The following is a 24101-nucleotide window of genomic DNA, read 5'->3' as shown; positions in this document are numbered from 1 at the left end:
ATTGTGGCCGCGGCGGTCGCAGTTCGTCACAACAATGCCTATAACTTTATTATTTTTTTGTTCATTTTTGTGGAAAGTGATTTTAATTAATTTTTTGTTTTTTTATATTTTCCAAACTTTTTTTTTACTTTTTTAAATTACTTTTCATCAGATTGCAATTTATACAGAATAATGGAATTTGCTCCATTATTCTCTATAGAAATAATATATCACAGTTTAGTGCTGCCACCTAGTGGCCTGACCTGGGATATACTAACAATGAGCCTGGAAGCCTAGTACAGGCTGCGGCTCATTTTTAGAACAGGGTGCTTTCCCCGATTTCTGCTGGGGGAAGGCGTGTCTGAGCAGGAAGCCCGCGCTTCCTTTTTTCAACACTCTCAGATGCCATGGTGACATTTGACAAATGCCACAACAGGGCCCACTGAGATTTATCGCCTAAGGGCCCACATGAACCTGGAGCTGGCCCTGGGGGGACAGCATGGCAAAATAATGACAGATTGTGGCAACCAGAATTACTATAACTAGCTGGTTGTCACGATCTGGAGAAGGTCCTCAGCGCTAAAGCTGCTAGTGAATATGATTCATTGTCCGCTTCAGGAGCGTGCACTCACAGGCAAGGGGCGGCATCATCCTAGCTACTTGCTTGTGCCATCATTCAACCTTACAGTCACCACTCTCCTACAGAGCAGAAAGTGCAGAGCTAGCCAGCAGCCTCAGCCTGAAATAGCGAGGTGAGACAACCCCTTTAATGAAAAACAAGAAAGAAGATTAAGAATCTAACAAAGAAATACTCAAATGCGTACCTGACCAGCCCCCGAGCTTAATATACCAAAAGTTTCCTTCAACAAGGCAAGAAGTCCAAGAAATTTTTTGTCTTCATAGTCAAAACGTTCACCAAAAACAATGGAACAAATCATGTTGGAAACCGCCAAGGACAAAAAGTAAGTCGGATCACAAGGAAAACCTGGGATAAGTTGTGAAAAGGTTAAACTCAGTTTAGGAGCAAAACTTGAGGTATTTTTTAATTGTATTATGACCACAGCAGCAGAATCTGTGATTAGTTTATAGTTGGGGGTTTTAAATTAGGCTGACCATAGGTTAGGGTGATCTGTGGGGTTGCCTAGACGGCTAGGCCCTTAACTGTAGTTATAAACCCCTTTCAGCACTCCCCCATTCACTGAAGGGGGGACTGCTGAAAGGGGTTAATAACTACTGTGAAGCCCCTCCCCCCGGTGGCGATGAGGGCGTGGCTTCACGACGATGTAAAAGGAGTGCGCTCTTTCACTCTATAGTAGAATCTTGGGCCACTGCACGGTTCTTTATACCTGATGTTAACATTGACCTCTAAGGCTGAGTTCACACTTATTGGTTATTTGGTCAGTTTTAGCCCCGTAACTAACCAAATAAGTAAAGTGTGAAGTGATTCTAGCAATGACGCCTGTCTACTGCCTGTCATACCGACGCACAGTAACTGTTTCACTACCACAGCGGACTAGCTATGCATGTTTCTGCGATGCACAGTGCTTTACACCGATATATAGCCTCTCTGCAGCCGGGAAATAGCGGATTTTTAATGCGCTTCATCACAAATAAATTCATATCAAATTTTTTGGGGGGGCAAATCACCGAAGTGTCCGAACCCATTTTTTTGAAAACTTCGCTCATCTCTACTTATTGCCTGTCCTGTGGATTGAAGATAAGTGCAAAAAACAATTTACAGTAAATGGAGTTTTTCAAGTAGTATGTCCAATAAGCTATTGTAGTACACTTCCGGCCATTTAAAACCATACCTTACTTACTTACCAACTAATTTACATTACAAATAAAACTTTTGTTACTCACCAATAAGAAGGTGTCAACGGTCAGAAGGTGATGGTGATGGAAGTGCACTACATGTTGCTTCTAATGGTTTATTGGGCATACAGTAAGTAAATTGAAAAACTCCCTTTAAATAACAGAATTCTGTCTGTCTTCGGTCACCAGTAGAGGGAGCTTAGGATCTCATTCCACACTGTTGCATCATGAATAGGGATGAGCGAACTCGAACTGTATAGTTCGGGTTCGTACCGAATTTTGGGGTGTCCGTGACACGGACCCGAACCCGGACATTTTCGTAAAAGTCCGGGTTCGGGTTCGGTGTTCGTCGCTTTCTTCGCGCTTTTGTGACGCTTTCTTGGCGCTTTTTGAAAGGCTGCAAAGCAGCCAATCAACAAGCGTCATACTACTTGCCCCAAGAGGCCATCACAGCCATGCCTACTATTGGCATGGCTGTGATTGGCCAGAGCACCATGTGACCCAGCCTCTATTTAAGCTGGAGTCACATAGCGCCGCCCGTCACTCTGCTCTGATTAGCGTAGGGAGAGGTTGCGGCTGCGACAGTAGGGCGAGATTAGGCAGATTAACTCCTCCAAAGGACTTGATTAACTGATCGATCTGCAGCTGTGGATCATTGAGCTGCTGATCCTCAATTGCTCACTGTTTTTAGGCTGCACAGACCGTTTGTCAGTCTCATTTTTCTGGGGTGATCGGCGGCCATTTTGTGTCTTGTGGTGCGCCAGCACAAGCTGCGACCAAGTGCATTTAACCCTCAATGGTGTGGTTGTTTTTTGGCTAAAGCCTACATCAGGGTGAAGCTGTCACACCAAGTGCATTTAACCAGCAATAGTCTGTTCATTTTTTGGCCATATACAAAATCAGGGGCAAGCTGCGCCTGTCACCAAGTGCATTTAACCCTCAATGGTGTGGTTGTTTTTTGGCTAAAGCCTACATCAGGGTGAAGCTGTCACACCAAGTGCATTTAACCAGCAATAGTCTGTTCATTTTTTGGCCATATACAAAATCAGGGGCAAGCTGCGCCTGTCACCAAGTGCATTTAACCCTCAATGGTGTGGTTGTTTTTTGGCTAAAGCCTACATCAGGGTGAAGCTGTCACACCAAGTGCATTTAACCAGCAATAGTCTGTTCATTTTTTGGCCATATACAAAATCAGGGGCAAGCTGCGCCTGTCACCAAGTGCATTTAACCCTCAATGGTGTGGTTGTTTTTTGGCTAAAGCCTACATCAGGGTGAAGCTGTCACACCAAGTGCATTTAACCAGCAATAGTCTGTTCATTTTTTGGCCATATCCCAGTCTAATTCTGTCACTAAATCCATACCGGTCACCCAGCGCCTAAATACTAGGCCTCAAATTTATATCCAGCTAAATCTGTCCCTAGTGCTGTAGCTGGGCGAGTTATTTAGTGTCCGTTCAAGCACATTTCTTGTTCTGGGTTGAAATACAATTCCCAATTTAGCAATTTCATAATTTAGTGGTTCCTGCTATATCAGAGCTCTTTGAAATCTATCCCAAAAAGGGTATATAATATTGAAGGTGCACATAGGGTCATTCAGAGTAACTTCACACACACCCGCTACTGTGTATTTCCAAGTCTAATTCTGTCACTAAATCCATACCGGTGACCCAGCGCCTAAATACTAGGCCTCAAATTTAATTCCCTCTAAATCTCTCGTTACCCACCGCTGTACTGTTGTTGCTGGGCAAGATATTTAGTGTCCGTCAAAGCACATTTTTTGTTCTGGGTTGAAGTACAATTCCCAATTTAGCAATTTCATAATTTAGTGGTTTCTGCTATATCAGAGCTATTTGAAATCTATCCCAAAAAGGGTATATAATATTGAAGGTGCACATAGGGTCATTCAGAATAACTTCACACACACCCGCTACTGTGTATTTCCAAGTCTAATTCTGTCACTAAACCCATACCTGTCACCCAGCGCCTAAATACTAGGCCTCAAATTTAAATCCCTCTAAATCTCTCGTTACCGTTGTCCTGTTGTAGCTGGGAAAGTTATTTAGTGCCCGTCAAAGCACATTTTTTGTTCTGGGTTGAAGTACAATTCCCAATTTAGCAATTTCATAATTTAGTGGTTCCTGCTATATCAGAGCTATTTGAAATCTATCCCAAAAAGGGTATATAATATTGAAGGTGCACATAGGGTCATTCAGAATAACTTCACACACACCCGCTACTGTGTATTTCCAAGTCTAATTCTGTCACTAAATCCATACCGGTGACCCAGCGCCTAAATACTAGGCCTCAAATTTAATTCCCTCTAAATCTCTCGTTACCCACCGCTGTACTGTTGTTGCTGGGCAAGATATTTAGTGTCCGTCAAAGCACATTTTTTGTTCTGGGTTGAAGTACAATTCCCAATTTAGCAATTTCATAATTTAGTGGTTTCTGCTATATCAGAGCTATTTGAAATCTATCCCTAAAAGGGTATATAATATTGAAGGTGCACATAGGGTCATTCAGAATAACTTCACACACACCCGCTACTGTGTATTTCCAAGTCTAATTCTGTCACTAAATCCATACCGGTGACCCAGCGCCTAAATACTAGGCCTCAAATTTAATTCCCTCTAAATCTCTCGTTACCCACCGCTGTACTGTTGTTGCTGGGCAAGTTATTTAGTGTCCGTCAAAGCACATTTTTTGTTCTGGGTTGAAGTACAATTCCCAATTTAGCAATTTCATAATTTAGTGGTTTCTGCTATATCAGAGCTATTTGAAATCTATCCCAAAAAGGGTATATAATATTGAAGGTGCACATAGGGTCATTCAGAATAACTTCACACACACGCTTCTGTGCATTTCCAAGTCTAATTCTGTCACTAAATCCATACCGGTGACCCAGCGCCTAAATACTAGGCCTCAAATTTAAATCCCTCTAAATCTCTCGTTACCCACCGCTGTACTGTTGTTGCTGGGCAAGATATTTAGTGTCCGTCAAAGCACATTTTTTGTTCTGGGTTGAAGTACAATTCCCAATTTAGCAATTTCATAATTTAGTGGTTCCTGCTATATCAGAGCTATTTGAAATCTATCCCAAAAAGGGTATATAATATTGAAGGTGCACATTGGGTCATTCAGAATAACTTCACACACACCCGCTACTGTGTATTTTCAAGTCTAATTCTGTCACTAAACCCATACCTGTCACCCAGCGCCTAAATACTAGGCCTCAAATTTAAATCCCTCTAAATCTCTCGTTACCCACCGCTGTACTGTTGTTGCTGGGCAAGATATTTAGTGTCCGTCAAAGCACATTTTTTGTTCTGGGTTGAAGTACAATTCCCAATTTAGCAATTTCATAATTTAGTGGTTTCTGCTATATCAGAGCTATTTGAAATCTATCCCTAAAAGGGTATATAATATTGAAGGTGCACATAGGGTCATTCAGAATAACTTCACACACACGCTTCTGTGCATTTCCAAGTCTAATTCTGTCACTAAATCCATACCGGTGACCCAGCGCCTAAATACTAGGCCTCAAATTTAAATCCCTCTAAATCTCTCGTTACCGCTGTCCTGTTGTAGCTGGGAAAGTTATTTAGTGCCCGTCAAAGCACATTTTTTGTTCTGGGTTGAAGTACAATTCCCAATTTAGCAATTTCATAATTTAGTGGTTTCTGCTATATCAGAGCTATTTGAAATCTATCCCTAAAAGGGTATATAATATTGAAGGTGCACATAGGGTCATTCAGAATAACTTCACACACACGCTTCTGTGCATTTCCAAGTCTAATTCTGTCACTAAATCCATACCGGTGACCCAGCGCCTAAATACTAGGCCTCAAATTTAAATCCCTCTAAATCTCTCGTTACCGCTGTCCTGTTGTAGCTGGGAAAGTTATTTAGTGCCCGTCAAAGCACATTTTTTGTTCTGGGTTGAAGTACAATTCCCAATTTAGCAATTTCATAATTTAGTGGTTCCTGCTATATCAGAGCTATTTGAAATCTATCCCAAAAAGGGTATATAATATTCAAGGTGCACATTGGGTCATTCAGAATAACTTCACACACACGCTTCTGTGCATTTCCAAGTCTAATTCTGTCACTAAATCCATACCGGTCACCCAGCGCCTAAATACTAGGCCTCAAATTTATATCCCGCTGAATTTGAATACAATACATTGGGCCAAATAATATATTTGTTGTTGTGGTGAACCATAACAATGAGAAAAACATCTAGTAAGGGACGCGGACGTGGACATGGTCGTGGTGGTGTTAGTGGACCCTCTGGTGCTGGGAGAGGACGTGGCCGTTCTGCCACATCCACACGTCCTAGTGTACCAACTACCTCAGGTCCCAGTAGCCGCCAGAATTTACAGCGATATATGGTGGGGCCCAATGCCGTTCTAAGGATGGTAAGGCCTGAGCAGGTACAGGCATTAGTCAATTGGGTGGCCGACAGTGGATCCAGCACGTTCACATTATCTCCCACCCAGTCTTCTGCAGAAAGCGCACAGATGGCGCCTGAAAACCAACCCCATCAGTCTGTCACATCACCCCCATGCATACCAGGGAAACTGTCTCAGCCTCAAGTTATGCAGCAGTCTCTTATGCTGTTTGAAGACTCCGCTGGCAGGGTTTCCCAAGGGCATCCACCTAGCCCTTCCCCAGCGGTGAAAGACATAGAATGCACTGACGCACAACCACTTATGTTTCCTGATGATGAGGACATGGGAATACCACCTCAGCATGTCTCTGATGATGACGAAACACAGGTGCCAACTGCTGCGTCTTTCTGCAGTGTGCAGACTGAACAGGAGGTCAGGGATCAAGACTGGGTGGAAGACGATGCAGGGGACGATGAGGTCCTAGACCCCACATGGAATGAAGGTCGTGCCACTGACTTTCACAGTTCGGAGGAAGAGGCAGTGGTGAGACCGAGCCAACAGCGTAGCAAAAGAGGGAGCAGTGGGCAAAAGCAGAACACCCGCCGCCAAGAGACTCCGCCTGCTACTGACCGCCGCCATCTGGGACCGAGCACCCCAAAGGCAGCTTCAAGGAGTTCCCTGGCATGGCACTTCTTCAAACAATGTGCTGACGACAAGACCCGAGTGGTTTGCACGCTGTGCCATCAGAGCCTGAAGCGAGGCATTAACGTTCTGAACCTGAGCACAACCTGCATGACCAGGCACCTGCATGCAAAGCATGAACTGCAGTGGAGTAAACACCTTAAAACCAAGGAAGTCACTCAGGCTCCCCCTGCTACCTCTTCTGCTGCTGCCGCCTCGGCCTATTCTGCTGCTGCCGCCTCGGCCTCTTCCTCCGCCTCTGGAGGAACGTTGGCACCTGCCGCCCAGCAAACAGGGGATGTACCACCAACACCACCACCACCACCTCCGTCACCAAGCGTCTCAACCATGTCACACGCCAGCGTTCAGCTCTCCATCTCACAAACATTTGATAGAAAGCGTAAATTCCCACCTAGCCACCCTCGATCCCTGGCCCTGAATGCCAGCATTTCTAAACTACTGGCCTATGAAATGCTGTCATTTAGGCTGGTGGACACAGACAGCTTCAAACAGCTCATGTCGCTTGCTGTCCCACAGTATGTTGTTCCCAGCCGGCACTACTTCTCCAAGAGAGCCGTGCCTTCCCTGCACAACCAAGTATCCGATAAAATCAAGTGTGCACTGCGCAACGCCATCTGTAGCAAGGTCCACCTAACCACAGATACGTGGACCAGTAAGCACGGCCAGGGACGCTATATCTCCCTAACTGCACACTGGGTAAATGTAGTGGCAGCTGGGCCCCAGGCGGAGAGCTGTTTGGCGCACGTCCTGCCGCCGCCAAGGATCGCAGGGCAACATTCTTTGCCTCCTGTTGCCACCTCCTCCTTCTCGGCTTCCTCCTCCTCTTCTTCCACCTGCTCATCCAGTCAGCCACACACCTTCACCACCAACTTCAGCACAGCCCGGGGTAAACGTCAGCAGGCCATTCTGAAACTCATATGTTTGGGGGACAGGCCCCACACCGCACAGGAGTTGTGGCGGGGTATTGAACAACAGACCGACGAGTGGTTGCTGCCGGTGAGCCTCAAGCCCGGCCTGGTGGTGTGTGATAATGGGCGAAATCTCGTTGCAGCTCTGGGACTAGCCAATTTGACGCACATCCCTTGCTTGGCGCATGTGCTGAATTTGGTGGTGCAGAAGTTCATTCACAACTACCCCGACATGTCAGAGCTGCTGCATAAAGTGCGGGCCGTCTGTTCGCGCTTCCGGCGTTCACATCCTGCCGCTGCTCGCCTGTCTGCGCTACAGCGTAACTTCGGCCTTCCCGCTCACCGCCTCATATGCGACGTGCCCACCAGGTGGAACTCCACCTTGCACATGCTGGACAGACTGTGCGAGCAGCAGCAGGCCATAGTGGAGTTTCAGCTGCAGCACGCACGGGTCAGTCGCACTACAGAACAGCACCACTTCACCACCAATGACTGGGCCTCCATGCGAGACCTGTGTGCCCTGTTGCGCTGTTTCGAGTACTCCACCAACATGGCCAGTGGCGATGACACCGTTATCAGCGTTACAATACCACTTCTATGTCTCCTTGAGAAAACACTTAGAGCGATGATGGAACAGGAGGTGGCCCAGGAGGAGGAGGAGGAGGATGAGGAAGAGGGGTCATTTTTAGCACTTTCAGGCCAGTCTCTTCGAAGTGACTCAGAGGGAGGTTTTTTGCAACAGCAGAGGCCAGGTACAAATGTGGCCAGCCAGGGCCCACTACTGGAGGACGAGGAGGACGAGGATGAGGAGGAGGTGGAGGAGGATGAGGATGAAGCATGGTCACAGCGGGGTGGCACCCAACGCAGCTCGGGTCCATCACTGGTGCGTGGCTGGGGGGAAAGGCAGGACGATGACGATACGCCTCCCACAGAGGACAGCTTGTCCTTACCCCTGGGCAGCCTGGCACACATGAGCGACTACATGCTGCAGTGCCTGCGCAACGACAGCAGAGTTGCCCACATTTTAACCTGTGCGGACTACTGGGTTGCCACCCTGCTGGATCCACGCTACAAAGACAATGTGCCCACCTTACTTCCTGCACTGGAGCGTGATAGGAAGATGCGCGAGTACAAGCGCACGTTGGTAGACGCGCTACTGAGAGCATTCCCAAATGTCACAGGGGAACAAGTGGAAGCCCAAGGCCAAGGCAGAGGAGGAGCAAGAGGTCGCCAAGGCAGCTGTGTCACGGCCAGCTCCTCTGAGGGCAGGGTTAGCATGGCAGAGATGTGGAAAACTTTTGTCAACACGCCACAGCTAACTGCACCACCACCTGATACGCAACGTGTTAGCAGGAGGCAACATTTCACTAACATGGTGGAACAGTACGTGTGCACACCCCTCCACGTACTGACTGATGGTTCGGCCCCATTCAACTTCTGGGTCTCTAAATTGTCCACGTGGCCAGAGCTAGCCTTTTATGCCTTGGAGGTGCTGGCCTGCCCGGCAGCCAGCGTTTTGTCTGAACGTGTATTCAGCACGGCAGGGGGCGTCATTACAGACAAACGCAGCCGCCTGTCTACAGCCAATGTGGACAAGCTGACGTTCATAAAAATGAACCAGGCATGGATCCCACAGGACCTGTCCGTCCCTTGTCCAGATTAGACATTAACTACCTCCCCATAACCATATATTATTGGACTCCAGGGCACTTCCTCATTCAATCCTATTTTATTTTCATTTTACCATTATATTGCGATGCTACCCAAAGTTGAATGAACCTCTCCTCTGCCTGTGTGCTAGGCCTAAATATATGCCAATGGACTGTTGCAGTGGTGGCTGACATGAAGCCTGATTCTCTGCTATGACATGCAGACTAATTCTCTGCTGACATGAAGCCAGATTGTCTGTTACGGGACCTCTCTCCTCTGCCTGGGTGCTGGGCCTAAATTTATGACCATGGACTGTTGCAGTGGTGGCTGACGTGAAGCCTGATTCTCTGCTATGACATGCAGACTGATTCTCTGCTGACATGAAGCCAGATCGTCTGTTACGGGACCTCTCTGCTCTGCCTGTGTGCTAGGCCTAAATATATGCCAATGGACTGTTGCAGTGGTGGGTGACGTGAAGCCTCATTCTCTGCTATGACATGCAGACTGATTCTCTGCTGACATGAAGCCAGATTGTCTGTTACGGGACCTCTCTGCTCTGCCTGTGTGCTAGGCCTAAATATATGCCAATGGACTGTTGCAGTGGTGGGTGACGTGAAGCCTCATTCTCTGCTATGACATGCAGACTGATTCTCTGCTGTCATGAAGCCAGATTGTCTGTTACGGGACCTCTCTGCTCTGCCTGTGTGCTAGGCCTAAATATATGCCAATGGACTGTTGCAGTGGTGGGTGACGTGAAGCCTCATTCTCTGCTATGACATGCAGACTGATTCTCTGCTGACATGAAGCCAGATTGTCTGTTACGGGACCTCTCTGCTCTGCCTGTGTGCTAGGCCTAAATATATGCCAATGGACTGTTGCAGTGGTGGGTGACGTGAAGCCTCATTCTCTGCTATGACATGCAGACTGATTCTCTGCTGTCATGAAGCCAGATTGTCTGTTACGGGACCTCTCTGCTCTGCCTGTGTGCTAGGCCTAAATATATGCCAATGGACTGTTGCAGTGGTGGGTGACGTGAAGCCTCATTCTCTGCTATGACATGCAGACTGATTCTCTGCTGACATGAAGCCAGATTGTCTGTTACGGGACCTCTCTGCTCTGCCTGTGTGCTAGGCCTAAATATATGCCAATGGACTGTTGCAGTGGTGGGTGACGTGAAGCCTCATTCTCTGCTATGACATGCAGACTGATTCTCTGCTGACATGAAGCCAGATCCTCTGTTACGGGAGCTCTCTCCTCTGCCTGGGTGCTGGGCCTAAATTTATGACAATTGACTGTTGCAGTGGTGGGTGACGTGAAGCCTGATTCTCTGCTATGATATGAAGACTGATTCTCTGCTGACATGAAGCCAGATTGTCTGTTACGGGACCTTTCTCCTCTGCCTGGGTTCTGGGCCTAAATTTATGAAAATTGACTCTTACAGTGGTGGGTGACGTGAAGCCTGATTCTAGGCTATGATATGAAGACTGATTCTCTGCTGACATGAAGCCAGATTGTCTGTTACGGGACCTTTCTCCTCTGCCTGGGTTCTGGGCCTAAATTTATGAAAATTGACTCTTACAGTGGTGGGTGACGTGAAGCCTGATTCTAGGCTATGATATGAAGACTGATTCTCTGCTGACATGAAGCCAGATTGTCTGTTACGGGACCTTTCTCCTCTGCCTGGGTTCTGGGCCTAAATTTATGAAAATTGACTCTTACAGTGGTGGGTGACGTGAAGCCTGATTCTCTGCTATGATATGAAGACTGATTCTCTGCTGACATGAAGCCAGATTCTCTGTTACGGGACCTCTCTCCTCTGCCTGGGTGCTGGGCCTAAATTTATGACAATGGACTGTTGCAGTGGTGGCTGACGTGAAGCCTGATTCTCTGCTATGACATGCAGACTGATTCTCTGCTGTCATGAAGCCAGATTGTCTGTTACGGGACCTCTCTGCTCTGCCTGTGTGCTAGGCCTAAATATATGCCAATGGACTGTTGCAGTGGTGGCTGACGTGAAGCCTCATTCTCTGCTATGACATGCAGACTAATTCTCTGCTGACATGAAGCCAGATTGTCTGTTACGGGACCTCTCTCCTCTGCCTGGGTGCTGGGCCTAAATTTATGACAATGGACTGTTGCAGTGGTGGCTGACGTGAAGCCTGATTCTCTGCTATGACATGCAGACTAATTCTCTGCTGACATGAAGCCAGATTGTCTGTTACGGGACCTCTCTCCTCTGCCTGGGTGCTGGGCCTAAATATATGCCAATGGACTGTTGCAGTGGTGGCTGACGTGAAGCCTCATTCTCTGCTATGACATGCAGACTAATTCTCTGCTGTCATGAAGCCAGATTGTCTGTTACGGGACCTCTCTGCTCTGCCTGTGTGCTAGGCCTAAATATATGCCAATGGACTGTTGCAGTGGTGGGTGACGTGAAGCCTCATTCTCTGCTATGACATGCAGACTGATTCTCTGCTGACATGAAGCCAGATTGTCTGTTACGGGACCTCTCTGCTCTGCCTGTGTGCTAGGCCTAAATATATGCCAATGGACTGTTGCAGTGGTGGGTGACGTGAAGCCTCATTCTCTGCTATGACATGCAGACTGATTCTCTGCTGACATGAAGCCAGATTCTCTGTTACGGGACCTCTCTCCTCTGCCTGTGTGTGTGCTGGGCCTAAATATATGCCAATGGACTGTTGCAGTGGTGGCTGACGTGAAGCCTCATTCTCTGCTATGACATGCAGACTAATTCTCTGCTGACATGAAGACAGATTCTCTGTTACGGGACCTCCCTCCTCTGCCTGGGTGCTGGGCCTAAATATATGCCAATGGACTGTTGCAGTGGTGGCTGACGTGAAGCCTCATTCTCTGCTATGACATGCAGACTGATTCTCTGCTGACATGAAGCCAGATTCTCTGTTACGGGACCTCTCTCCTCTGCCTGTGTGTGTGCTGGGCCTAAATATATGCCAATGGACTGTTGCAGTGGTGGCTGACGTGAAGCCTCATTCTCTGCTATGACATGCAGACTGATTCTCTGCTGACATGAAGCCAGATTCTCTGTTACGGGACCTCTCTCCTCTGCCTGTGTGTGTGCTGGGCCTAAATATATGCCAATGGACTGTTGCAGTGGTGGCTGACGTGAAGCCTCATTCTCTGCTATGACATGCAGACTAATTCTCTGCTGACATGAAGACAGATTCTCTGTTACGGGACCTCCCTCCTCTGCCTGGGTGCTGGGCCTAAATATATGCCAATGGACTGTTGCAGTGGTGGCTGACGTGAAGCCTCATTCTCTGCTATGACATGCAGACTAATTCTCTGCTGACATGAAGACAGATTCTCTGTTACGGGACCTCTCTCCTCTGCCTGGGTGCCGGGGCCTAAATATCTGAGAATGGACTGTTCCAGTGGTGGGTGACGGGAAGCCAGATTCTCTGCTATGGAACCTCTCTCCAATTGATTTTGGTTAATTTTTATTTATTTAATTTTTATTTTAATTCATTTCCCTATCCACATTTGTTTGCAGGGGATTTACCTACATGTTGCTGCCTTTTGCAGCCCTCTAGCTCTTTCCTGGGCTGTTTTACAGCCTTTTTAGTGCCGAAAAGTTCGGGTCCCCATTGACTTCAATGGGGTTCGGGTTCGGGACGAAGTTCGGATCGGGTTCGGATCCCGAACCCGAACATTTCCGGGATGTTCGGCCGAACTTCTCGAACCCGAACATCCAGGTGTTCGCTCAACTCTAATCATGAAGCTTAATACATCAGTTAGCCAATGTATGACATTTCACCTAGAAAGTATAAACAGCTATAAGTTTTTCCTTACTAACCTTTCTTTTTACTAAACTCCTCTCTCAGGTATCGAGCTTCTTCTTGAATCCGTTCCTCAAGACTTTTTTTGCCCATTCCAAAATTTCTCAGGGTGGTGAGGGAAAACCGGCGGAGCTGCCTCCAGCGTTCATCATTGCTTAAAATAACTCCTATTAATATAAGACATTGAATGTGTGTTATCCTGTGGGATTGTCATTGTACCTTAATTCCATCTGTAATCTGATGTCATGGGTGGAAGTCTTAAGGGTAATGCTTACCAAAATCCTTAAAGATTAGTGAAGCTGCAGGCACTTTCCCTCTTTTGCTGAAGACATGTGCATTGTCTATTAAAGCCTCCTTAACAGCATCACATCCATGTAAGATGACCACTCTTCTGGGGCCCAGATAGACAGTGAATACATCTCCGTAACGTTTGGCAAGCTGTAGCAAGAGGTAAATAAATACAGTACATTAAAGAATTTGTCTCATCTGGACATTTATAGCATGTCAATAACATATGCGATAAATGTCAGATAGGTGAGGGTCCAGATTCTAGGACCTACTCCTACCTCAAGAATGGGGCTCCAATGTGAATACAGAGGGACAGTGCATGTGCTCTGCTTTCTTAATTCACTGGTATGAGTCTTCCCAAAATAGCCAAGCTCTAGCATATGGTGGTTGTAGTACATACAGAACATAGAACTTAGTTGTCAATGGAAACTTGTTCTGCTTACCATACGGTCACCAAATATTTACATGTAGAATTCCCAACCACATCAAGTACATGTGTCTTGTTGGTCTGGTTTTATGAAGAAACCACCGTTAACCACAGCACAAGTGCACTTGCAGACTAGACCCATTCAATGGTGCTAACATGTGAACCCGCTGTAGAAACCTGAGGATCAGCCTAGGATTTTTGCTATGGTTTCCACTGCCTATTTTTCTGTTGGAAAGAAAACACCAAAATGTACCCTAACATATACTATTAATATTATGGTTACACACAGTAGATGATATGTTCTCACTTTTAATAATGACTGAGGCAGTTTATCCATGTTCAGCTGTAGAATGTTTCCTAGAAGAGGGAGTGGAGTTGGTCCAGGAGGCATAGCCTTCCGCTTACTGTTCTCCGACCACAGAGCAAATAGAATAAGACACGTTACAACAAGAAGAAGTATCAATGATCCAGGTCCTCCAAAATCCATGGTCACAGGTCAGCATAAGAAAATGTCACTAAAATACACAAAGAGGAAAAGTAGTTTAAGTTGATCCATTGAACTTGGATTTGTTAGGAATTTCACAAAAGTTTGTCCACCAAACAAATTTGAACCTTTTGCTATAAGTTTCAGAGGAATTGAGTAAAAATTGGAGCTCAGCGCCATTTTACTGTAAAGATTTTTGGGGAGAACACAAGGGAGGAAGAAGATGGAGGATCACATGACATTGGAAGGATGAGAAGGGAGGACTTGGTCTGATTGACTCAGAGACTGAAAGACATCATTGGGCAAACAGGGGGGCAGTATACAGGCAGATCTTTATGCTGTGCAATAAGAATTGCCATACAGTGTTCATCTTCTGACCTGGAAGCAGGGACAACAGGTAGGCAAAGGTAGGCACCCGCCTAGGACGCCACCTTGTTACCTATAATAGGGGCGCAATGTTAGGGCCAAAAACACAAACTCTAATTGTAACTAGTGAGCGCTTCCACTGTGGAAGTGCTCAGCTGAGGACAAAGGAGCGGTAAATATCGCACTGCTATTACTTACACTTCCCTGATCGTGTATTTGATACACTGGCGATTTTGCAAGTTTTACCATCTACAAAGAATAGAGAGGTCTGGAATTTTTATCGTAGGTACACTTCAACTGTGCATTTTATTGCATGAAATAAGTATTTGATACAATAGAAAAACAGAAACCTTTGTTTGCAATTACAGAGATCAGATGTTTCCTGTAGTTTTTGACCAAGTTTGCACAGACTGCATCAGGGATTTTGTCCCACTCCTCTATACAAATCTTCTCCAGATCTTTCAGGTTTCGGGGTTGTTGCTGGGCTACAATGAGTTTCAGCTCCCTTCAAAGACTTTCAATTGGGATCAGGTGTGGAGACTGGCTAGGCCACTCCAGGACCTTAATATGCTTCTTACAGAGCCACTCCTTAGTTGCCCTGGCTGTGTGTTTCGGGTCATTGTCATGCTGGAAAAACTAGCCACGACCCATCTGCAATGCTCTTACTGAAAGAAGGAGGTTGTTGGCCAAAATCTCACGATACATGGCCCCATCCATCCTCTCTTTAATACCGTGCATTCGTCTTTTCCCCTTTGCAGAAAAGCACCCCCAAAATATGATGTTTCCACCCCCATGTTTCATGGTTGGGATGGTGTTCTTGGGGTTGTACTCATACTTCTTCCTCCAAACACGGCGAGTGGAGTTGATACCAAAAAGTTCTATTTTGGTCTCATCTGACCACATGCCCTTATCCCATGCCTCCTCTGGATCATCCAGATTGGCGAACTTCAAATGGGCCTGGACATGTGCTGGCATGAACAGGGAAACCTTGAATGCCCTGCAGGATTTTAATCCATGACGGCATAGTGTGTTACTAATGGTAATTTATGAGACTGTGGTCCCAGCTCCCTTCAGGTCATTGTCCAGGTCCTCCCGTATAGTTCTGGGCTGATTCCTGACCTTTCTCAAAATCAACCTTACCCCACGAGGCGAGATCTTGCATGGAGCCCCAGACCAAGGAAGATTGACAGTCATCTTGTTTTTTTGTTTTCCGGTATTGAGTTCTGTCACAGGAGCTCAATACCGGAAAAAAAGTTTTATCCTAATGCATTCTGAATGGAGAGCATTCAGTTTAGGATGCATCAGTTCAGTCCCTTATGTTTTTTGGACGGAGAAAATACAGCAGCATGCTGCAGTTTTCTCTCCGGCCCAAAATACTGATCACTTGCCGGAATGCCGGATCAGGCATTAATTTTCATTGAAGTGTATTAGTGCCGGCATTAAGTGTTCCGGCAAAATGGATCCGGCTTTCCGGTCTGCGCATGCACAGACCTTTAAAAATGCAAAAAAAGTAATACCGGATCCGTTTTTCCGGATGACACGGAGCTGGTATTTTAATGCATTTGTCACACGGATACGCATCCGTCTGACAAATGTCATTAGTTTGCGTCCAGATTGCCGGATCCTGCAGGCAGTTCCGGCGACGGAACTGCCTGCCGGAATCCTCTGCCTCAAGTTTGAAAGTACCCTTATGTTTGTACTGCTAATGTAATGCACTGTACAGCCAGTATTGTTAAACATGAGACAGGCATGGCCAGAGTTAACTATCATGGCCCGTCATCTCTGGAGCTTAGGATGTGTACTAGACCGTCCCCTGAGTTGCAAGAAAAGATTCTAGCTGTGCTAGATGTTGAAAGTGTTAGGATGGGCATGCAGAATGCACGGAGCAAAAAATATTCACTCCTTTTCTCAGGCATTCAATGCTTCTGGAGACTAACAAATCCCAGTGTTTCTTCTGCTACCATCAGAGAGAGAGAGAAGAGTTGGAGAGTCAGCAAGGTACCCATCGTAGAACACTACAGACTTTGCTGCTACATCAGGGAAACAAGTTAATACTAGTGGAGTACAACATTTTATTCAGCTAGCTAGCTAGCAGTGTATAGCATACTCAGGCGCTGAAGCAGTGGATGGATAATGAGTTAAGACACCCTGCACACTTCAGGTACAATTTTGGCTAGTCGTATTACTAGAACCACCCATCCACTTGTGAATTGCAGAAATGGGCTAGCCAGAAATCCCAGTACTAGAGTTTGTAGCAAGAGAAAGAGTAATCAGAAGGCCATTGCTGCAAACTACTTGATTAGCTCATGCCTGGACATATGGGAGGAATTTGCACTGTGTACACAGAACATGACATGCGCTGCTCTCATTGCGCACCATGTTCTCCTGAGCTGGAACAGTGGAGAAGGAGGGAGTCCCCCCCCCCCCCACTGTGAATCGGCCACCATTGCCACCAATAAACAGAGGAGGAAGAGAGGGCTGTGAAGCTGCCGCTGCCACCAATGCATATATAACACCAAAAGAGAGAAAGACTAGCACAAATAGCAATGAATATAAACTTTATTATAGTCTCAAAAAGAGACGGATAATCCAATAAAATACAATGAAAGACAGTACAATGGTGAATGGACAACACACAGGATAAAAACGGAACACCACTAGGCAATATGTATACCAGTGCTGGCAAGGTCATAGAAATGCTACATAATACATAGATAACCCAGAGTGGGCATATAGTGTATGGACCCAGCCAGGGCCGTCAGCACAATACTAAAACCAAATACAGTACATGAATATAAAGTGCAAAGTGCAGAGTACAAAGTACAAGGATAATTTAATGAACGGTTACTGAAAAACCATACCAAACCATAAATACCTAAGTGGTCAACCAGAGAGCGCCGACGCGCGTTTCGCGTAAGCTTCCTCAGAGGGACCTCTTTTACAGATTCCACAAGTCATAAGACCTACCAAATTACCCATACGATCACCTGTAATACCATTGGGGTAGTCTATGCTGCGAGTTGTCAGTGCGGCCTTCAATATGTGGGTCTTACCTCACGCGAATCGAAGCGCCGGACCAGAGAACATGTGCTGTGGATACAGTCTGCTGCGAATGAGGAGGACGATACCTGTCTCAAGACGATTCCACGTCATTTCAAGGCCCACCATGCTTGTGATGGTTCTCTTTTGAAGGTAAGAGGTATAGATAGGGTCTTCGTGGGAAGTAGGGGTGGCAATTGGAAACGTATGTTGGCCCAACGCGAGGCCATATGGATTTTCCAAATTAACACTGTCACTCCCTATGGTCTGAACGAGGGTCTTAGTTTCACCCCCTTTCTGTAATTGCTCCATCAATACCCAAAGACTGGCCGCGGAGGAGGGATTCTTGATTCTTATTTATTTTTGGTGTTCCTTTGTGAACTTTTATATGTGTGTGTCCCTATACACCTGTGCATGTATGGCCGGCCGGCATACATCCACACATGGTTGCTTTTAGGTCTTATCGATTTGGAGGTATGACCACTCAGCAGGCTGTCTACCTGTATGCATTTATATATTTGCTCTGTCTTTGTGATTTTTAATTTTGTCTTTTTGTTAGTTATCTAGGTGTGGCTGCTCTTTATGTGATCGATTCTTGATCTGATATTATCCCCTTTTTGGAGAAGATCCTACGGAGGAATTTGTATACATGATTGCATTTTTATGTATTCCTGACATCTATATAAATATACAACTTTACCTGTACTGGTATCCAAATTTTTTCATGTACTTGCCTGTACCTGACCAACATCCCCATTTATGTATGTATTTTTGCACCATTCATCATATGTTGATCTGCGCATGTTTCCTTGTTATGGACTTTGCACAGTTACTCTCTACACTATTTTCACCGTTTTTCACTCTCTTACATATGCACTTCCTGCATGTTCTTGGTGTATGCGGATGTGCACACATGTGCATGCAATGTTGCACCACCACACACACATTATTCGTCTCCCTTGATCCCTCCTGCTCCATTAGTGCTCAGGTTTACATTCACACACTTATTTAAACTCTGGTTTTATGCTAAATTTTTTACGGCTTATAATTTTACATAAACTGTAATGTACTTTTTATATTGATTTTATATATTATTGCTGTTGCGCTTCACCAGTTTCACCTATGGCACTGCATTCTTCGGCGTTCTGAGATATGCGTTCCAATGGTCATGTGATCGATTTGCGTTCCATGCCTGTTGTAGGCATTTCCGGTTTGACCGATCTTATTATTCTATATTATTATGTACACTTTGCATATATATCTTTCCCAGTATGTTGGTATTCGCAGTGTAATCATTCTTGTTACCTTATACTCACTATATGCCTATGCCCTAGTGTTTGTATGCCTCCCTCTTTTTCTTCTCCCGAACCGGAAGTGACGCATTGCGTCTCACGACGCAGTGCGTTCCTCCTGGTGACCGGAAGTGACGCGGTGCGTTCCACGGTGGAGAGCACGCGCCTCCCTTCCATGTGTGGCCACACATGTGCTATGTTCTTCTTCAGCCGCTTGAGGAAGCTGAGGAAGCTTACGCGAAACGCGCGTCTGGGCTCTCTGGTTCACCACTTAGGTATTTATGCCATGGTTTTTCAGTAACCGTTCATTATATTATCCTTGCACTTTGTACTCTGCACTTTGCACTTTATATTCATGTACTGTATTTGGTTTTAGTATTGTGCTGACGGCCCTGGCTGGGTCCATACACAATATGCCCACTCTGGGTTATCTATGTATTATGTAGCATTTCTATGACCTTGCCAGCACTGGTATACATATTGCCTAGTGGTGTTCCGTTTTTATCCTGTGTGTTCTCCATTCACCATTGTACTGTCTTTCATTGTATTTTATTGGATTCTTCGTCTCTTTTTGAGACTATAATAAAGTTTATATTCATTGCTATTTGTGCTAGTCTTTCTCTCTTTTGGTATTATACTTGGCGTGCAGGCTTAGCACGGGTACTCACGTTCGTGAGTCATTTATTATTGGCGTTCACCAATGCATATAGTTAACATGATTACAATACTGAGAAGGAGGGGAGGGGCTGTGACCACTGTGCCACTAATGCATATTATTAACCTTTAAATACAAATGTAGGCTGCGGGTGTCGGCAGTATCACATACCCCGCCTCCGGCCTCTATTATCCGCCGAACTGCGGCACCTGAGGGGTTAATTGACGGGGATTGCAGTGCCCTGTCATAGAGGCAGGGTGCCACAGGTTCCCCTCCCTTCCTACTCAGTATTCTCATTGGTGGCAGTAGCAGCTTCTGATTGGAGCCCCAGCAGTAAAATTGCGGGGCTCCATTTGGTTACCATGACAACCAGGATGGTACTGAAGCCTTCCATGGCTGCTATGGTAAGCTCCCTGCTGCCATGTGCACAATGCACAGGGACAGAGTAAAATCCTATTCACCCTAATAGAGCTCTATCAGGGTGAATAAGACGAGGGATTAAAGGATCCCAGCTTCTAGCCCATTTCGAGGGCTAATAGTTGTTTAAAAAGTTGTAAAAAAAAACACCAAAATATAAAAAATTTAAATCACCCACTTTACCAATTTTGCACATAAAAATATATAAACAGTAAAAAAATAAGCATATTAGGTATTGCCACGATCAAAAAAGTCTGAACTATTAAAAAATATCTCCTATGTAGCGAACGCCATAACATAAAATAACATTTTTTAGTCACCTCGTCCCCCCAAAAAAAAATTGGGATTGCACATGGCTTTTTTGGTGTTTTATTTTTTTCACATGGTTTTGAATGGTATCAAGTATCGCAATACTTTTTTATGGTATCAAAATAAAATCAAAATATTGGTATCGTGACAACTCTATATCCTAGCATAAATGTTGAGATGCAACAGTCCCTTTAAGTGCAGTACTACAGGAACACTACTGCTACAAGTGACTGCCAATCACTGATTTAAATGGGCATATTCACCCCTGTTCCCCTGCAATCCGGAGCTGGGATACATTAAGCAGAGCAGACATAATGGAGAGGACCTCCTGAGCGCACGATTGTATTCCAGGGCCAGGGGAACAGAGACGAGTATGGACGTTTCTAATAGCGAATGGCAGGGGCGGATTGGGAACTTAAATTGGCCCTTTGAGCTGCATTCTTAGGGTACTTTCACACTAGCATTATTCTTTTCCGGCATTGAGTTCCGTCCTAGGGGCTCAATACCGGAAAAAAAAACGCTTCAGTTTTATCCTAATGCATTCTGAATAGAAAGCATTCCTTTCAGTATGCATCAGGATATCTTCAGTTCAGTCCCTCTTACGGTATTTGACCGGAGAAAATACTGCATCATGCTGCAGTATTTTCTCCGGCCCAAAATCCGGAACACTTGCCGGAATGCCGAATCCGGCATTAATTTCCATTGAAATGTATTAATGCTGGATCCGGTGCCTAGTGTTCCTGCAAAACGGAGCCGGTTTCCCGGTCTGCGCATGTGCAGGCCTTTAAAAATGCATAAAAAATAAATACCAGATCAATTTTTCCGGATAACTCCGGAGAGACGGATTTTCAATGCATTTGTCAGACGGATACGCATCCGGATCCGTCTACAAATGATATCAGTTTGCATACGGATTTCCGGATCCGGCATGCAGTTTCGCCAACGGAACTGTCTGCTGGATCCTCACAACGAGAGTGTGAAAGTATCCTTTGATTGATTTTTAGTGGTGTTTTTTGCACCTGCATTTTCTTTTGTAAAAACGCCAGCCCCAGATGTTAGCTGAAGGTCTGTGGGAAATATGAAACTCAGGACACACACAAGTGTTTTTTTGTTAAATAGGTAGTGTTCTTTGTCTTTCTGGCTTCTGTACAAAAACGCAGCATGATAGCGCTCTCAGCGTTTTTCAGGCAAGGGAAAAACACCACGAAGAAAAAAACTAGTTTGCAAACATACTGTTTATAAAAAACACATGGAAAAAAAAAGCTACCAAAAAGAGAGCAAAACACACAAGGTGGCAAAAAAAATTTTTCATGGTTAAAAAAGGCCAGACAAAATCTGGATGTGCATAAATCTTTTCAAGTCTTGCTGCAGAAAAGCATGTCTTTCCTATTCCCAAGTACTTGTCCCACAACCTCAGTATGTCTGTGCTTACCTTAGATGTGTGCTTGTTGCCCCTATCCAGGAGATCTGCAGAATTCCAGATTAGACAACATGCGGTCTTGTTTTGTCAGGCTCTCCGCCCATGCAGTTTGAAACCTTTAACCTCCTAAGCAGTAAAGCCTTTATATTGCACAAGCTGTGTCCCTGTTTTCCTTTCAGTGTAGATACAGTATTTCAAGCAAAAATGTTGTGTCAGAGGCAATTGTAGCTAATAACTTCAGGCGTAAACGAATGTACATAACTTATATATATCTTAGGGTGCAGCAACATGGTCAGTTTTACTGATGCAGTTTTGGAAGCCAAAACTAGGAGTGAATAAAAAAAAAATATGAGAAAAAGTTGTATCTGTTGTTTGTATTTTGTCTTTTTTTATGATCCGTCTGATTTTGGCTTCCAAATCTAAATGCAGAAAACCTGAACGTGTGGCCGTACCCTTTATTCCATTAGAAATTGAAATAAATCATAAATTATACGTTCATCTTTGTAAATTTACTTTGTAAATGCTTTGCATTACTTACGTTGAGCGGATCCTGAGTTACGGTATATTCTGTCTTTTACTCCAGAGCTGCATTCAAAATTCTGCTGGTTGCAGAATATAAGATAGGTGAAGGGTGGAGATAAAGGATGGAGACAGAAAAAGAGCTGAAGGGGACAGGGCATCCTATACCCGGGGTATGCATCCACCTGGGGTGTAACCTTATAGCACGAATTTGGGACTATTAAGATTATGGAATTGAGGCAAAATCACTTTCAAAGTAGCCAAAATGAGGGTAGGACTGTCTCATATTATACACATACCTATTTCTGTAAAATCCAATCCAGCAATCTTGAGAAATTCATGTTTTAGTTCATATGATGTCATTGTTTATAAAATTATTATATATAATATATACTATATACAATACACCCTCGCACTGGGTCTGATTTGAAGGTTGGATCCAATAAATGAGACACAAGAGTGAGCATATAAAAAAGTATATTGTATAGTGTGGAAAATTGATACTACAGTTATTATTGATGAGTATATGGGGAGATGATGAACAAAAATAAATACATATTACAGGTAAAGATTTATACACACATAACGATAATTACAATTACTAACAAATTCCAAGATACAATATTATGCTACTTTCAAGACCATTTGGTAACTCAACATTAAAATTCCTTACAGTACCACACATGGGCCTCCAATCCTCATCTCTCCTCTGCCCTCTTCAGTCCTCTCTTCCTTGCAGCTCCCCCAGTTCCTTCCAGTCTCCATAATGCCCAAAGCATGGGTTTTTATCTTTTAAAAGCTTGTCAGCAGCTTATGTAGGTTATCCAAGAGTCTGTGGGCCTTCCCAGAAACACAATTTTGGTCAACCAGTTATTTTACCATTTTATGACACTTCACTCCTATTCACACATTTTTGGTACATTTGTTCTTTACCATTCAGCATATGTAAGAGATACAGGATCCTCCAAGACCTTTATATGTGAAAATCAGAGTAAGACAAAAGCAGCTAGATACATACTAATGAATATGCAAAATAACCGTGGAGCCCCAGTATCCCTCAAAGGAAGGAAAACCCAAACAAAGGGGTGTCCCCATTACAGAGATCACCAAAACCACCATATTAAGTGGCCCCTATGTCAAGATCCTACTCTTACAAGCTTTAAGGATGTGACGGGGAAGACCTAAGCCAGTTATCCATCCACAGACAGCTGTTTCGGGGTGTTGCCCCTCATCAGTGTGGAGTAGGATTCTGGCTAACCGGGAGCAATGCTTGGAGACTACTCAAACAAAACAATGGCTGACCTTAGAGAGACCAGCTACAGAAAACATTGTGGAGCCTCATTTAAGAGTCTTAACACAGCAATCCAAAGTGCAAAGCTCCCTGGGAAACAGTAATATGCAAAATAACCATGGAGCCCCATACTAATGAAGTCAGACATACAGTCACCTACCTCTGCATCTGATTCAAGTACTAAATTGCTCAATTTCTCAATTTCGTAAAAAGTTTGTCTCGATCCGAATATATTTGCGGCTAATTATGTAAAAAAAATGGCTATTTCCTGGCTGCTGAGAGCCTTTATAGTGGTGTAGACCACTACACTGTGCCTTGCAGTAACACGCATA

The 24101-nt window shown here is 44.9% G+C and overlaps 1 protein-coding gene across 1 annotated transcript in view; it reads right to left on the bottom strand.

Moving 5' to 3' along the window:
* The window catches only part of LOC122923879 (cytochrome P450 2G1-like), a 57717-nt gene extending 35659 nt beyond the window's left edge, over positions 1-22058 (bottom strand). Inside the window, exons 1-5 of the mRNA XM_044274729.1 lie at positions 21972-22058; positions 14285-14492; positions 13538-13700; positions 13280-13429; positions 804-964 (exon numbers count right to left, since the gene is read on the bottom strand). Coding sequence (XP_044130664.1) covers positions 804-964; positions 13280-13429; positions 13538-13700; positions 14285-14464 — 654 coding nt within the window. The 5' untranslated portion in view covers positions 14465-14492; positions 21972-22058. The remainder of the gene's footprint in view (positions 1-803; positions 965-13279; positions 13430-13537; positions 13701-14284; positions 14493-21971) is intronic.
* Between the last annotated feature and the right edge of the window lie 2043 nt (positions 22059-24101).

This window comes from Bufo gargarizans, unplaced genomic scaffold, assembly GCF_014858855.1.
Source record: "Bufo gargarizans isolate SCDJY-AF-19 unplaced genomic scaffold, ASM1485885v1 original_scaffold_2032_pilon, whole genome shotgun sequence".
NCBI classification, from domain to species: domain Eukaryota; kingdom Metazoa; phylum Chordata; class Amphibia; order Anura; family Bufonidae; genus Bufo; species Bufo gargarizans.
The sequence above is the reverse complement of the archived record's forward strand: the minus strand, read 5'-3'. Positions and strand labels throughout refer to the sequence as shown.